Consider the following 16,507-nt stretch of genomic DNA (forward strand, 5'->3'; position numbering starts at 1 on the left):
GGCATGGGCCTTGAAGGCACACATGGCAAACATTCCTGGGCAGTAATCTCTCCTCGGACCTGGGAGGGATGGAGAGTGGGAGGAGGAGCAGCCTCCACTGCGGGAAGGCTAGAGAGGGATGGGCTCCTATGCCTTTGAACGAGGAGACGGAGGCTGATGTAGATGGTTTACCCAAGCCTGGGGTTCCAGAGGGCACAGGGCGTAGTGGAGACGCTGTGTGGGGAGCAGAGGGCTGGTGATCCAAGGGGGCAGAAGCTCAGAGCAGTCGCCCCTGAGGGCTTGGAGGGATGCGCTACTGCAGGAGTTTGCTTCTTAGGCTTTGCCCAGAGAAAGCTGAGTGCAAGGTAGCATAGGTTGGCCCAGCTCTGACGCTTGTAAGAGAAACAGCTTCTGAGCCTCTCAGTGGAGGGGGGCTGGGGGCTGGGGCAACTACCGCCCTGCTTGAGGCTGTATTTCCAGGGATCCAGTCTCTGCTTTGCAGAGGAACTCTAGTCTCTCTGGGGGAAGTCAGCTCAGTTGTGTTTTTTATATATACACGTGTGTACATATAGACATATATGTGCACATATTCTAATTGGATAAAACTAATGTATAAGATAAAATATAAAAATTTCATCATTCCCTTTTGCCTCTCCGCCCTCAATCCCACTTCTCATAGGAAATCAGAGATCTCAGAGCTAATACAGTGGCACATATCCTTCCAAACTTTTTTTTACTGTGAATTTGCAAATATATATGTATGTGTAAATATGTATATAAATATGTGTATATAAGTACATACTCCTGTATGTATGCACAATAAAATGTATACACACAAACATACATGTAAAGCCACATATGGACTCACATACACACAGGTTTTCTCATAAACTGACTCATCCTGTACAGTTTGTTTTGCTACTTAAATTCTAAGTATATCTTAGGGAACTTCCCATGGCAGTAACTGTTACAGCGACCTTAGCATTTTGGGATTGTTAACTGCCCTGGTTCTGTGCTCACATCTCCAGTGGCTTGTTCAGGCTTCTGCAGTGCAGGTGCTCCTGGAGCAGTTAGAAGTCTGGTGTGATGTGTCATTCCGCCTGAACACATCTGCTGTGCTAGAGGGAAGGAGATTGAGGATCTGAACTTCTGTCTAGGGACCCAAGGCAGAACATGACCCATAAACTCATGTGACCTTTTAACTCAGAACTTCCCCAGGTGGGGCCCTTTAGTCAGATGGAAGGCCTCAGCATTCAGCCTGCATTATGTACAGTGAGCTCTTACAGCATTCCAGGGAGCCTGTCTCATCCAAGTATGAATTGGGGGAGGCTTTTCCTTCTCTCAACCCAGCTACTAGTAGAGGAAAACTTTTAGGAGGAAAAACCCAGCTGTTAGTAGAAAACAACTGTCTTCTCTTCATGTCTCCTGGGTCTGAATGGATATCATCACGTATGGAGCCATGTGAAGAACAGGGAGCCCGCCTCAGACAGCGCAGAGCAGTCCACCCTGCAGGAGTTACACACCCTGCCCTGTTTCAGGCTGCCTGCTTCCCTGCTGGCTGTCCTTGGTGACATACGCTGGTACTGTAGAGAATGGACAGACAACATGTAGACATGGAAAATTATTCTTCACCCCACAGTCATGTGCTTGTCATGTAACTGTGGATGATGCCAGAACACTGCAGTGCTCCCCTTCCCAATATAAAAGCCTTTGTAGATTTTGTCATTTGTTCACTTGTTTTTGTTGCTGTTAGTGAGGGTACTTTGATTAACGTAAGCTGTGTCATACTTGATGTCCCTGTTAGTTTATTTTTGTACATGTACACAAATATTCTGGATGTTTTGAATTTTGATTTGTTTTGTTTTAAGCAACCATTTTTACCTGTTTCAGGTTTGTGGATACCGAATAAAGCTACACTTTGATGGATATTCTGATTGCTATGACTTCTGGGTAAATGCAGATGCTCTGGATATTCACCCAGTTGGGTGGTGTGAGAAAACTGGCCATAAACTCCATCCTCCAAAAGGTATTGTCACTTTTTTATTTTGTATTTTTAATTGTGTGAAAACTTGTTTTCCTACATGTTAGTTAAGAATTTTTAAGAATTTAGATTTAATGATAATTTAGATAGGCCTAAATTCAAGCTTATTTTCCATGGTGAAAAATATGTTTATTAAAGTGAAAGAACTTTAAAAAGTAGAGTCCTATTTAAGAGATAAACTATGTCCATGTACTTGTTTGCATATAAAATAATGTTTGCATGATACTTAATTTTGACTATAAATGTTAACTACAGACTTCTATTTTATATATATGTGTGTCCCTGAAAAGACTGATTTGCAAAGTAACTTACAACTGTTTACACAGCTAAGTTTATTTACTGATATTTCAGTATATAGAAAATCTAAAGAAAATATGAATTGAACTAATTAATGATCTTACTATTTAGGAGATTGGAAAAGAGAATTTAACACTAAAAATTGGTTTATGTGCAAGTTGCACTAATAGCGATTACTTTTTTATTATTGAGTTCTTTATATTTACAGTCTGACAATGATTTTGCTTGTTTTATGTTTACATAAAGATCCAAGAATAACAGATGCCGTCTCGTCAGTCCATTCCTCATGTGTTTAATAAAGTCTTGCTTCCTTCCTTTTCAGCTATTGCATTCAGTATTGTTTACTTGATGTCAAAGATTCAGGTTACTAGTTTGGTATTTTTGGCCTCTATCAAGGCTGTTATTTTTAATAGGCTAGCCATCATTTGGTTTTAAGGTTTTAAGTGAAAAAAATAATATAGGGTGGTACTTTTAGATGGCTGAAGGATTAAACAGTAACACATAGAAAAACAGGGTGAGAAAGAAATTGTACAAGCCTTTATATAAATCGATCTCTTCTATATGGTGAGTTATTAGCTGTTCCTTTCATGTTGCCTTTTGGATTTTAATGGCAGTAGAAGAGACCACATGAGATAAGATGCTCAGTTTTCTTTTTAAAGGATTGTAGGCTTTAACAGTAAATGTGAAATTGTGAAAATTAAGGCAAGGACATTTCCATTATTGTAACATGCCAACATAACTTACTTCATAAATCTTGAATTCTTTTTCTTGTGGTGATAGGCCAAAAAGATCTTATCTGTTTTATTACTGTTTTTTATTTTCCAGTTTCCCACTTGTTCCTACAGGTTAGTCTTCCAAAATAGAATAGGTGAAGGAAAAAATAAAGAATTTGATTACTCCAACTCACTAGTTTACTGCTGAGGAATTCTGCCCAAATAACTGATAGAAAGGATATGGTAATAAAAAGAAGTTCACTCTGCTGAGGAATTCTGCCCAAATAACTGATAGAAAGGATATGGTAATAAAAAGAAGTTCACTTGAATATAATATGTATTTGCTTCTTTACACATTTTCTTTATATCTATTTTCCTTCATTCAGAAGAGGAAAAAAATGCAATTTGTTGGACATAACCACAGCCTATGTATAAAACTTCATTGTTATGTATTATGGGTTAAATTATATCTATTTTAAAAATTACTTGATTGTTCAAATTTGGCATGTTGGAGTTAATAGCTAAAAGTGGGAATGGAAAATTGTGAAATATTTTGATATTTTGCTAAGTCTGTATATATGTTCCTACAGGTTATAAAGAAGAAGAATTTAATTGGCAGACCTATCTTAAGACATGCAAAGCTCAAGCTGCTCCCAAATCGTTATTTGAAAATCAGAATATAGTGAGTACATCCAAAATACTTTTCCTTTCAAAAGAAGTGGTTTTTGACTATTTCATAGGATCAATTACAAATAATAACAAGAAACTAAAATACATTTTGTTCCTTTGGTGGATAGGATACTCTTATCTTAATTAAACTTTAAAATTAGCTTAAAATAATCATGAATAAATTTCTATTTTATAGCCATATCACAGTCATCAAACTTTGTTGAATGGTAGAAGGCAACATAGTACAAAACCCAGGTGTAATTTACAGTGAAGGCACACAAAAACGTTAAATTGCCTGGAACACGTTGTTGTTATTTTCACTTGTTTAGTGTTACACTTCATGACCTGTATTCCCACTTTCCATTAGATGTTCCTCTGTTGGCATCTCTGAGGAGGCCTAATATGTTACACTTTCTTCTTTGCCCAAGCTCTGATCTAATTGGAAAGAAGAGAGAGTAAGCAGGTGGAAAAACCAAAATAAAATCTTTATAACTGATAAGGGCTCAGTTGGAGTACATGCATGACCTATATCTGCTGGCAAATGAAGTTCTTTATTCTAAGCCCTAGAATTAAAGAAATGTACTGGCCCTTCCTACCCCGCTACCGAGGACCAGGAGCACTGGACCAGGGCAGCCCCACCCTCCTGCAGGAACAGAACTAGCCCCAGGGGACAAAGTGGAAACTTGTCCCCTGTGTTCCCTGTGGCCAGTGTTCCCTGTGGGCCAGCTTAGTTCTTAGATTAGGACCAGTTCTTCCTTCCAGATTCGCTGGTTAGCTAACAGTGAGCGAGTAATGTTTCAAAATGGGGTTCCTTCCAAATGGACATAAATATCAAGAGTAAGGAAAAAATCTTCCTGCCCACTCCAAGTACCCTCTGTTTGGGAAACGACTTTAACCAGTTGTTTTGAGCCTTAGTTTAATGGCTAAAGGATTCTCTGAAATATCTTAACTGAAAGGATAGCTCAATTGCTGAAATATAAATACTGCATTGTCAGTTGGTATTCACTGTCAAGGTAGGAGGAAGGTCAGTTATGTGGAAAACTCAGTAGCCTGCTTTCTCAGTTTGAAGTTTGCTAATCCCTGTCTGGTTCTCTGATGATGAATGAGTTCAGTCAGGGATTTGATTAACTGCCTTGAATCAGCTTAAATTCTGTGCATTGCTAGCACACCACTTTATCTTGGGTTATGTGTTTGGTATCTAGGAGTCAATTAATTTTTCTATTTCTAGATTCCTCTGCCTCAGAATACTCAAATATTTATGGTCAGAAGTCTGATAAATAATTTCAGGACTTGAATGTATATAATAAATGTGTCTGCAGCATTAACTCCTGCTCCTTTAGTTCAGACTGTACTTACGTTAACGTTTTCAGATACATAGGGCTATCAACATTTTTGTAATGATAGCTATATAGTTAAAGTAAACAGATAATTAGAATAGTCTGTCTAAGTCTGGACAGAAGGACCTTTTTAGAAGGGCAGAAATGACTTGTGTGTTGTGATTGACATAACTGATATCCAAGTACACTTCTCTGAGATTAGGATATTTTTCTTCACAAAAGATTATAAGGAATGTTTATATTGTACTGAACCTCAAACACTAAGTCTTAATGAATTTAGGATTAAATTGTTTTAGTTCCATGCCCTTGATGGCCAATAACCTATAGATTTCCGTATAGTAAAGACTGTTTTGAATGTCTGTATTCAGCTAGTTCTTTGGTGCTGTTGTGAATAATATCTGCAGTGTTAAGTAAAAGTTGTAATAATTTGCAGCCTTTCATACATGAAGGTGACCTACTTTCAGTAGATTCCTCTTTTGAGAGATCTTTTCGGAAGTGGGAGTGAACTCATACTGACTCATAACGTTTTTAACTTGATTAAGTGTATGTTTTGTGTGAAATAATTTTCATCGTTAAGTCTGTAACAAGGGAAAGAAAAACAAAAAGTGAACTTACATGTGAGTAAACTTTGACTAACTAGCATAATTGTCTAAGATGCCAAAACACATATTAAAATTAATTAGACTCTGTGAGGTTGTGGGTGTTTTAGTTTCAAGGTCCAGATAGTTAATTGGGTGTAGCAACAGGGCATTTTTTTCTTATTGCTGCTTGTTGGAAAGCAACCCTGCTGTATAACTGGTCCATGAATTTTAAATTATGTGAACATAGCTAATGGATGCCAGGCCTTCAAGCAGGAGGTGCAGAGAAGGTGCAGGTCTTGCTGGTAAGTATGTGCTTATCTCTAATTAAATCTGTATGTTTTGTAGACAGTGATCCCATCAGGCTTTCGAGTTGGAATGAAACTCGAAGCTGTAGACAAAAAGAATCCTGCGTTCATCTGTGTTGCTACGGTAACAGATATGGTGGACAATCGTTTCCTGGTGCATTTTGACAACTGGGATGAGAGCTATGACTACTGGTGAGACATTTTCCATTGCTGTATGCTTTTTTCTGATTTAGTGTTTATTCAAGTAAACCAGCTACATGTTTTAAAAACAATCATAATGCAAAGCTTATAAAAAAATAATAACTGTGCTCAGCCCTGTTGTTTCCCATTTCAGATTTTTAACTTTTTACCTGTTCCATATGGCATATATTTCTAAATAACATCCTTTACTTCTGCTTCAAGATTTATATTTTAATTGGCTATGGAGTGCAGTTACAAATCCCCATTTCCAGCATATGTTCACACGTGAGTGCAATGCACATACACACTTTCCCTCTTATCTTGGGTGTCATCTATCAATTTTTGGAAAAATATTTCAGTCTTCCTTCATATTTTCATACCCATGAGCTAATTTTATACTCAGTAGCTGAATACAAATGTGTTAATTGAGGAATATTGTTTTTAATCCTTACAGTTTTTGTATATACTGCATAAAAGTGGTAGGAGCAACATACTATAAAATTATATATTTATAACATACTTACAATAAAGCTATCATATTTTGATGAATCATTGAAATAATGATTTCCATATCTAATTTCATGTTTATTGATCATGACAGTTCAGTTCTGGTAAGAGACATTTCTGAAATGTTTAATTCCTCATAGAGAATACATTCAGTGAGAAAATTTTTGAGAAGTGACAGATATTATAAAATATGGCTGGTATTATAGTATCAAGTGAATATTAATTTATAAATGTTGCTAGATTCCAGGGAATCTTGTTTCCTGACCTTACTTTTTAGTATGCACTCATTTAAAAATTCAGTAGAGCCATCAGTAATTTCCATTATTTCTCACATTGGATTCTTAGATATTCATCAGTTTTACTTGCATTGTTTTAAAAAGGAGAGATACTGAAAGCCATTTGCTATTTGGGTTTTAGAAATGCTTTCTGTTTATATTATATATGCTCTTTACAGAATTTTTTTAGAGTGTAGCCAAGTAGTTCCATGATTTCATCACATGGAGTCAAGGACTTTTGAATATTTTGGTTGCTTTTTTCTGCAAAGCATAATTTTCCTCATAGGATGTCTTCTTATTCAGCTTACAGTAAAAATTTTTATTGAAATTTTTATTGAAATATATGCCATTTCAAGCAGGTATAAAAGAATAATAGAGTGCCCTACATACAACCATTGTAAAACACCAGGAAGTATAAATTTATGTTCATTCTTGTTTTCTTTATATTCCTAGTCCTGAAATTCCAACTCCAGGGTTGTTTTGAAGCAAGTTCCAGGTGTAGCATTTTTTCTGTGTATACTTCAGTGTGTATCATTTAAAGATAGGGAGTCTTTTTCAAGAATATGTTATAAATGGCATAATGTTAACTAATATACTTAATTATTCTCCCCAGCTGGCTTATTTTTTTTTTTAATTCAGTGGTTTTAAGTCCAAATAAGATGCACACTTTATGATTGTTTTGGTGTTTTTCTTGATTCTTTTAATTTATAGATTCCTATTGTTTTGTATCTTTTGCTTCTTCTTGTAACTTCTACTGAAGAAACAAGGTGGTTGTTGTTGAGTCTCCCACAATCTGGATTCGCTGATTGAATCCGTGAATTGCTTGCCATGTTCATCTGTTCCTCCTATTTCTTGTTAATTGGTGTTTTTTGTTTTATTTAAAATTATCCATACCTATCTTAAGTAAAGACACGATGAGAAAACTTTAAATTTAGAAATATTGTAAATCTGTTCTGGGTTGAACATGTTTCTCACCTTCTGTATTTGATGTACTGTGATGATGGCAGTACCAGTGTGATGACTAAGATCCAGTTATTTTATTAATAAATGATAGTTTAAAGCAATTATTAGAATTGTGTTTAGAGTTCTGATTCATTTTGGGAGCACTTTTTTTTAGCTTTTGCCTGATTTTTTAAAAAAGCGTAAATGTTGAAGTTACTTTTGTGGTCTTATAGGTATTAGAATGTTTTAAAAGTTTAAGTTGCTATTTGACATGAGATATATTTCCTTTGAAAACATTCTGCTGGATAAGGAAGTCTAGAAGAATCTGTCACATTCATTTTTCTTTGATACCAAATGCGTAGGGAACAGGAAAGATCCTGAACTCTTTTTTAGAAAGCACAGGAAAAGAATTGATTTCTTTGAGCTTTGGTTTTACACGTCCATGAACACAAATGAATTATTTTTAGAATGGAATGTACTTTGAGGATTTTCTTATACTTCTTACTATTGACATGAAATCTTATTTTTTTAATTGTCAGAAAAAGAATACAGTGTGTTCTCTTTCTTGATATGTAATTAAGACACCCTGAAAATTGCTTAAGTGCACTGGAATTTTTCCAGCTTTATTAAATATTTTGTTCTTTGATCTTTGAATTTTGGCATAGTTTTTATCTGCAGAAATTACTTACGTAGTATGTAACTGAGGTTACAAATTGGATTGCCTTTCCCAATTTAAAATAGTTTGGAAATGAGATTTTTGTTTCCTTCAGTTGGATAGTGATTTTATTTCTTTTTACCTTAGTGGGAATTTGAAAAAAAATACATATATGTACCTGTGTACATATGTGGTACTACATGTTTGGCTTCAATAAAACATTTTTTAAATAAATGAAAAATATTAAAATATTATTTATTAATAAAATATTATTAAAATACAAAATATATTTTACTTATTTATGTGAAAGTTTATGAAGGATTAAAGTACTTTTTAATGAAAGGAAAATAGTATATATTAAAATAAAAATTGCTGTATCTCTAGTTCCCTGTGTGTTTGGTTATTAGTAATTGGTAGCTGTTGAATTCTATCCCCCCTGTAGTCCTTAGATTTTAGGAATAATCCTAAATGTCGCAGAATATTGGAACTAGAAAGAACTTTAAAGGTGCAGGAAGGAAAGCCTTCACAGTGAGGGTGCCCTGAGCGCCCAGGGCAGTGTGTGGCCTCTGTCCCTCATTGTCTTTCGGCTGCTTGAGGACGGGGTCCCGCAGACTACACAATGAGGAGTCACCCCTTCTCTCCTCCAGGCACCGGGAAGGAATCTTCCTCAATGTTATTGTCATATGATTTTGTTTCTTAAAAATCAGAGAGGCACAACAAAGGACTTAGTTGACTGTCAGTAGAAAGACCTAGAAGGAGGAAGTTGGAGCTGCAGCCATTTTGGATTTTTTTTTTGTTTCGATGTCCCAGTGAGGCAGCTTGAAGAATCAGTGGACAGATCTCTGAAACAGACAGATCTATGAAAAAGAGCAGCATTGAGTTAGTGAATTAGAACAAACATGGGGCTGTGTCTTCTCCTGATTTCTTTAAGGATACTGCAAACTTTTTTTTCTTTTACATTTATAAATTGAGAGTGATAGTAATTTTATGTGTCTCCTCAAAGTAATATTGAAAAGTTTGCAGCTTGTTAGAACAGTGTCACAGTTAACAGGTTTATCATCTGTTTAAATTTGGGAAGCACAGGTTGGTGGTGATGATGGGTTACAGAGGTGAAAGTTATCCAAGTAGCTACTTCTACCCTGAGGGGCTCAGGGCGTGGGCAGGGAGAGAAACACAAATACCACTGTTTTGGCTGTAGTGCTTAATTATTAGAACCATCATTTGCTGCCTATGATGGCGCATGGAGGGAAGGACTGAGTGGGGAGTTCTTGGGGAGAGCTTCCTCGAGGACATGGGATTTGAACTGGACCACGAAGGATGTTAAGAATCGGTACTTAGATATTGGGATGGAATATTCGTGGTCAAGGAAAGCACTTGCTTGTGTTTATACCCAGGAGGGCAAACAAAGGTGTATTTGGGGAATGACAATCAGTCTTTTTAGTAAGTGACTAACTCTTCTATGCTTTTAGTTTTTTAATTAAATCCCTTTGCAAAAGGGATTAATAATAATACCTATCTCATCAGATGTGTTAAAGACAGTTTTAAAAGCAGAAACACAATTTGCAGAAGGTTAAAGAGATGCCTGTAAGAGACATCAAGCGGAGAAGTTTGGCTCTGAAAGTGAAAGTAGATTATTGTCTAAGGAGTCAGCAGTCTGAGGAGGGTTTCCTGCATATTGAGAATTTTGAGCTTGGTTTTTAGGCTGAGGGAGGGAAGCCACCATGAGGGAGAGAGTGGAGCCATCTGAGATTGGGTAACTGGGAACACTGAGCCCTGTAGGAGGGGCTAACCTTGTGGAGAAATAAACACTCTTCATTTTCATCCTGGCATAAATGAAGAAGTGAAGGGAAAATTTGTTACTGTGGTGATAAGCGGGCATCTCCTTTATCTGTCTGCAACTGGACCATGAAGGATGTCAGTATGTTAGTGAAAATCAGGTTTGAAGCTTGAAGCCGATTAATAATATTGAAAACAGCTACTGTCAGGAATAGGACTGGGAATGAATTAGGGATGAAAAGAAGAACTAGTGACCCAGCCTGATGAGGTTTGGGGTTTCGTAGTAAAACACAGAGTGATGGATGGAGGCACTGAGACTTAGCACGTAACAAGAGCCAGGAAATAAATTTGACAGTCATTATGCTCTGGATTTAGGCAGTGGGAGAGGCCAAGTGTCCTGTATTTCTTCAAAGAATCTAAACCATTATTGCTCAAAATGAAGACTTTGATGTTTTCCTTAAGTAAGCATCTTGAAATGTTCTTGTTTGACTCTCTGCCTCGATTTGCAGAGGCCAGCATGTGTTCATTAGTTGGGTTTACCTTTTGGCTGTGGCTGATAAAACCAGGATCTCTTTTCAATTGGAAGGCTTGGTGAAATCACTTAACCTCTTCATGTGTCCATAAAATGAGGATCTTCACATCTGCTCACTGTATCTTTGTATTATAAATATGGGTTTTTCATGATTTCTTTGATTTCTGGACCCTTTCAAAATCTACCAGTCTAGGTCTGATTGGCTTTTAGCAGCCTTCACGAATAATTTACACTCGCTTGTGAAAAGGACTTTAAAAAATTTTTTTTGAAATGGACTTTGTTGGTAGTATACATAAAAACCCAAAAGATAAAGAGGAGAGCTATGGTGATGAACAATTTGTCAAACTTCTCATCATTAGTTCTTCATTATATTTCTTTTTGGTTCATTTCTGCATTTGAACACTAGATGGGACTACGAGATGACTTGTTTTACAATAGTAGCACAAAGGATTTCACAGTCATTCAACTTCTGAATGAAGTGTTTACTTATTGAGAGAGTATAAATAAAATAGATTAAAATAAGGCTATTTATATATTCCCTATTGAGATGACTTTCTTGTACATTTTAAGTGGCACCTTTGACCAATATTCAGATAATATTAAAACTTTACATAAGATTCAGGTAGTACAGGAACGTGTGGCCAAGATACACCACAGTATTTTACTTAACTGCAATTTATAGAGAAATTCAATAAAATCAAAAGAATTAGTAATGTCTGATGTTCTTACTTTAATCAACATGAGTTTGGCAGATAATGGTAAAACTGTTCAATAGCTATATTAAAAGGAGAAGAAAAAAATTCAATGTTGTATATTTCTCTTCTTAATTTTAATGAGACCTATATGAATTAATGTGCCTTTCCCTAAAATAAAATAAGGATTTTTCTGAAATAAAGTGAAGGCATCATTAGTAATAACCATAACTTGATGATTGTCTAGGAAAAGAATAGTATAGCTTGAAGTAGAGCCCCATAGCTTTATGTATTTAATGTATAGCAGAATGCATCTTACAGAATTGTGTATCAAATATCTTTTATGAAAATGCGTACTGTAAGAAATGTTTTATTTGCTGTGTGAACTTGGCATTGACCTAACAGTGCTTGTTTTCCTTCATCATTTCTAAAGCAGTGATGTACCCATACACCTATAACCGTGATAATGTAGATTCAGAAAAATAATGGTGTGGGGGCAGTTGGGTAGGAGGTAACAAGTGAAGAAAGGGAGAAACCTTTAACTATAAATTTAAAGCTGTTTTTCTACTAACATAATTATGAGGGAAATCAGCATTAAGTTGAGGTTACATCAGCTCACCTTCAGGGATGCTAACTTGGAAAGGTTGATTTGGAAAGAGGTAGCTGATTGTTAATCTTGTTCACTTAGAACATTTCTTAGAAAGTTCTTTGTTTTACATTACTCATCAGATTTTTTTTTTATTCACCAGATACTCCAACCACTGTTACTTTCCTGACTTTCTAACTTTTAGTTTCGCTTGTAGAGGGTTATGTGGAGATCTCTTGATCTTTCAGGGTATACTTGATAGGTCTGGTTAATAGAGCAGGACTTAAGTCCTGGGCCTCTTTTAAAGCATTTCCCAAACTGTGTTCTAAGGAACACTAGGGTTCCATGTAGAATTAATGGATTGCCCAGCAAAGCAGTGTTTCATACTTAAATATCTTTAGGAAATGCTCCATTAAGCAAGTTGAAACTGGTTTGTTTATAGCGTAACTCAACATCTTTAATATGCTAATAATGCATTATGTAAATCTGAGAGGGAGATGTAGTATTTTCCTGAAATCTTTTGACCAAAGGCCCTGATTTTTTTAACTTCATTATACCTGTTAGAGCACAAATGGGAAATGTTCTACCAACTTTTTTATTTTAATAAATTTTTATTGTGATGTCTCTAGATGCTTAATTTGTAAGCCTATTATAACTACCAGCTTGTAACTCCAGCTTCCACTTCCTTATATTGTGTTTTCCTGGAAAAATCCCTACGCTGGTTGAACCTAACTTTCTGCCTACCTTACACCTGTGCCTAAGCAGTTGACTGTAGTGGGAGAGGATATGACATGCTGTCTGGTCTGACTTCACATTCATGATGGCCAACCTCAAGTGGGTCCTTGGTCCTGCCTCATCCCCCTACTACAGACCCTTGTCTGTTCTTCCAGACTACTATACTTCACTCATTTTTTTTCCTGTCAGATTTCTCACACCCCCTTTCCTATCTTCCTTCTTAGCTTATAACCTTGCTTGGAAAAAGACCTAGTCAGAAGAGACATTTGCATGCTCCTCCTAGCTGGTGGGGACATTCCTAATCTGTGCTCACAGACCAGACTTTCTCTGTAACTGTGGGTGGAGTACCTCTGCTTCTGCCTAAGGGGTCCCTGCTCTCATGAACAGGGTTGCATTCCCTCTTACCAAGTTTGTTCTCCTCTTCTCTTTATCAATAGGTGATCCCTCTCTGTTGAGCTATTCCTACGAGGACCCAAGAGGGAGAGGGGATTTTTGTTTTGATACCTGTGGTAGCCCCAGCACCTAGAACAGTGCCCTGATCGTGGTAGCTACTCAGCATATATTTCTTGAATAAATGAAGTTATATTTCCCATATTTAAAAATTTTTATTTTGAAGTAGTACTAAACTTAAAGTTTGTAAAATAATACAGAGAATTTCAATACATACCATACCCTGTTTCCCCTAAATATTTCCCAACTTAAAAAAAAACTCCCTTTTTCTATGTAATGTCTCATTTCTCTGGTTCCTTTTCAAACAGAGCTCCTTAAATGTGTGTTCTATACTAACTATCTCCACCTCCGTCTCCTTCCATTTTCTCTTAGACACTCTGGTCAGGCTTTGCCCCTCCCACCCTATCTCTGCCAAAATAGCTTTGGCGAAGGGAACTTACTCGTTGCCTTTACGTGGGTAAGTCTAGTGAGCAATTCTCTTCCAAAGAGATACAACATTAGCATTTGGCCAGTTGATGTCTATCTGCCTTCTTTCTCTCTCACTTACTAGTCATTTCTTCTTAGCTTTCCTTGTGTTCTCTTTTGTTCTCTCTCTACTCGTTCTCTAGATGATCTCATTTCCGCTCATGGCTTTACATGCCATTCCAAATGCTGATGACTCCCAGATTTGTATTTTTACCCTTTATCTTGCTCTTAAACTCCAGATTTTTATGCTTAGTATTACTCAGCTTCTTGACCTGTTTGCAAAGCATATATTGATAACAGAACTCTTGGTTCGCCATTTGGAATATCCACAATGTGCTTGCAGCCTTCCCATCCTGGAAAAACAGCCGTACGTACTTCTAGTGGCCCACGCCCCCAACCTTGGAATGTCCTTGACTTTTTCACTTCATTTATATACATTCTGGATCAAATCTAGCAGCGTATCCTCTAGGTTCTTCCTTTACAATAGAGGCCTAAAAACATGATCACTTCTTACTCTTCGCCGACAGCGCTCTGGTTCAGGCTACCATCATCAACTCTGCAAAAGCCTTAAACTGCCTCTTCTCTTGTTCCCATTGTAGTTTACTGTCTGCAGAGCAGTCAGAATAGTTACTTTAAAGTGTAATCTGGATTTTGCCACTCCTCTGCCTGAAGGAGAGAGCCAGGATGCCCTCTACGTGATGGTCCAGTGAACATCATTTTACTCTGAATAAAATCCCAAGACCTTCCTATGGCCAAAAGGCCCTTCCTGGGATTATTTCCTGTCCTCTGCTTCCCTCAGTCTCTTCCTGACACAGCCCTCCCAGATTGCCATCTCATAACCTTTGTACTTGTCCCCTCTGCATGGAAAGGCTTTCTTTATATGTTCGAGTGGCTTGGTTCTGTTTCTTCCTTCACTTCCTTCGGGCTCACCTTGATTTGAGAGGCCATCTTGTGAGAGTGCCACGTAAAGGAGTGCCTTCACACTAGTTCTCTTCACTTCTCTGCAGGGTGTACATGCCAACACACTATATATTCTATTTGTGGACTTATTTGCTCTCTCTTCCAGCTGTACCATGGGGTCCACAAAAGCAGGAACTTTGTATATGTTTTATTTTCTCCTGTATCCCCTAAGCCTCTTCCATAATGTCTGGGACCTCATAGACACTCAGTATTTGAATGAATGAGTGAGTGAGTGAATGGATGGAACGAGTTGCCTGTTAAGATGAGGAATACATGGAACAGGTTTGGTTAGGAGCAAGGAATCAGAGATACCAGATATGTGCTGATAAAGAGGACTTGGAAAAATACATCTTTGATTGAAGTAAAGATGACAAGAGAAGAGAAAAAAGAGGTGAGGAAGAGAAAGGGGTAACCTGTCTTTATACCTGGTTTCTGCCATTTTTAGTGGGTGATAGAAATAACATGTCTGGTTTCTGAGTGTGATCAAGCTTCCTGCTTTTTGCTCATATGCCCTTAGAGATGCTGAAATAATTTTAGCTTGCCTGTGTACATGATTATTTCTCACACATTTATTTTTCCACGTGATTGTTACAAATGGAAATTCTGAATTTTACTGACATTATCTATGAATTTTTTCCTGCATTTGAAGTTACAGGATATAACAGTTTGTGGGAGAATGAAAACTATTTGCTTGGTGGCAAATTCATATGATATTTATCTAGTAAAAATCTACTTGGTATTAACATATTAGTAGAGTGAGAAAGCCTTTGGTTTAGCATTTTCTTTTTCAAGTTAGATAAATTTTAATAAGTAGAACTCTGTGTAAGGTATTCATGATCTCTGTAAATTTTTTCCCTCTACTAGTATCTGGGAATTTAAACTTACAATTATAATTTTTTAATTTATATAACCTACAGGTGTGAAGCATCTAGTCCACACATTCATCCAGTTGGTTGGTGTAAAGAACATAGAAGAACCCTTATTACTCCTCCAGGTTAGTGTTTATTACATGTGTAATATTATCCATATACATCAGGATTTGGCAGACTTCTTCTGTTAAAGGGCCAGGTAGTACATATTTTTCGCTTTGTAAGCTATATAGTCTCTGTCACAACTAGTCAATTCAGTTTTGGCCCAAAAGCAGCCACAGACAACATGTAAATGAATGAGTATAGTTGTGTTGCAGTAAATCTGTATTTGCAAAAATAGGTGGCTGGCCTGCAGGTGGTAATTTGCTGATCCCCACCCCCACACACCTGAAAGTACATAAGCATTGGCTAAGTCCATAATGAGTATCATGTTTTGTCTTCTTTGGGAAATAAGTTCTTTTAAAAAGATCTTTCATTTCTCAAGTTGGAATTCACTTCTGGACTTTTTAATTAATGTACATTTGAATATATTGTCTAACCATAAAACTGAATTGTCTAAGGCTTTGAATGAGTATAGAAAAATGGACAATAGGGGACAGCACTTGTGGATGGAGCCTTGATCCACATGTCAAAGTCAGTTTTGGTTTTGGAAAAAATACTATGTTCACACTGAAGTGAGAACTTTAGGTTTAGATTTTTTTTTTTAACCTAGATCAGAATTTGCACATTCAGTTATCGTTTTTCTGTTGTGATTCCAGGTTCCAAAATAGATTTTACACCTTCATGCTAGTAGTATGCTAGTGGAACCTCTTCTCTGTTCTCTGAAGTTTTCAGGTATTTGAGCTGTCTGCCTCTGGCCATAGAGCCTTCTTGGCTTCTGGGTTCTCTCTTTGACAGGGAACAGTATGACTGCAGACAAATACTCCCTTTGATTTGAGTTTATTTTCATGTGCCAAAGAGC

At 36.8% G+C, this 16,507-nt stretch overlaps 1 protein-coding gene across 7 annotated transcripts in view; it reads left to right on the top strand.

The window, feature by feature from the left end:
• Nucleotides 1–16,507, top strand: part of L3MBTL3 (L3MBTL histone methyl-lysine binding protein 3) — a 106,303-nt gene that overhangs the window by 41,285 nt on the left and 48,511 nt on the right. For all 7 annotated transcript variants that reach the window (XM_017656233.3, XM_073219604.1, XM_036994034.2 and 4 more), the window contains 4 exons: nucleotides 1,870–2,005; nucleotides 3,621–3,712; nucleotides 5,963–6,114; nucleotides 15,595–15,671. In XM_017656233.3, the coding sequence (XP_017511722.1) occupies nucleotides 1,870–2,005; nucleotides 3,621–3,712; nucleotides 5,963–6,114; nucleotides 15,595–15,671 (457 nt within the window). The remainder of the gene's footprint in view (nucleotides 1–1,869; nucleotides 2,006–3,620; nucleotides 3,713–5,962; nucleotides 6,115–15,594; nucleotides 15,672–16,507) is intronic.

This window comes from Manis javanica, chromosome 13, assembly GCF_040802235.1.
Source record: "Manis javanica isolate MJ-LG chromosome 13, MJ_LKY, whole genome shotgun sequence".
NCBI lineage: Eukaryota > Metazoa > Chordata > Mammalia > Pholidota > Manidae > Manis > Manis javanica.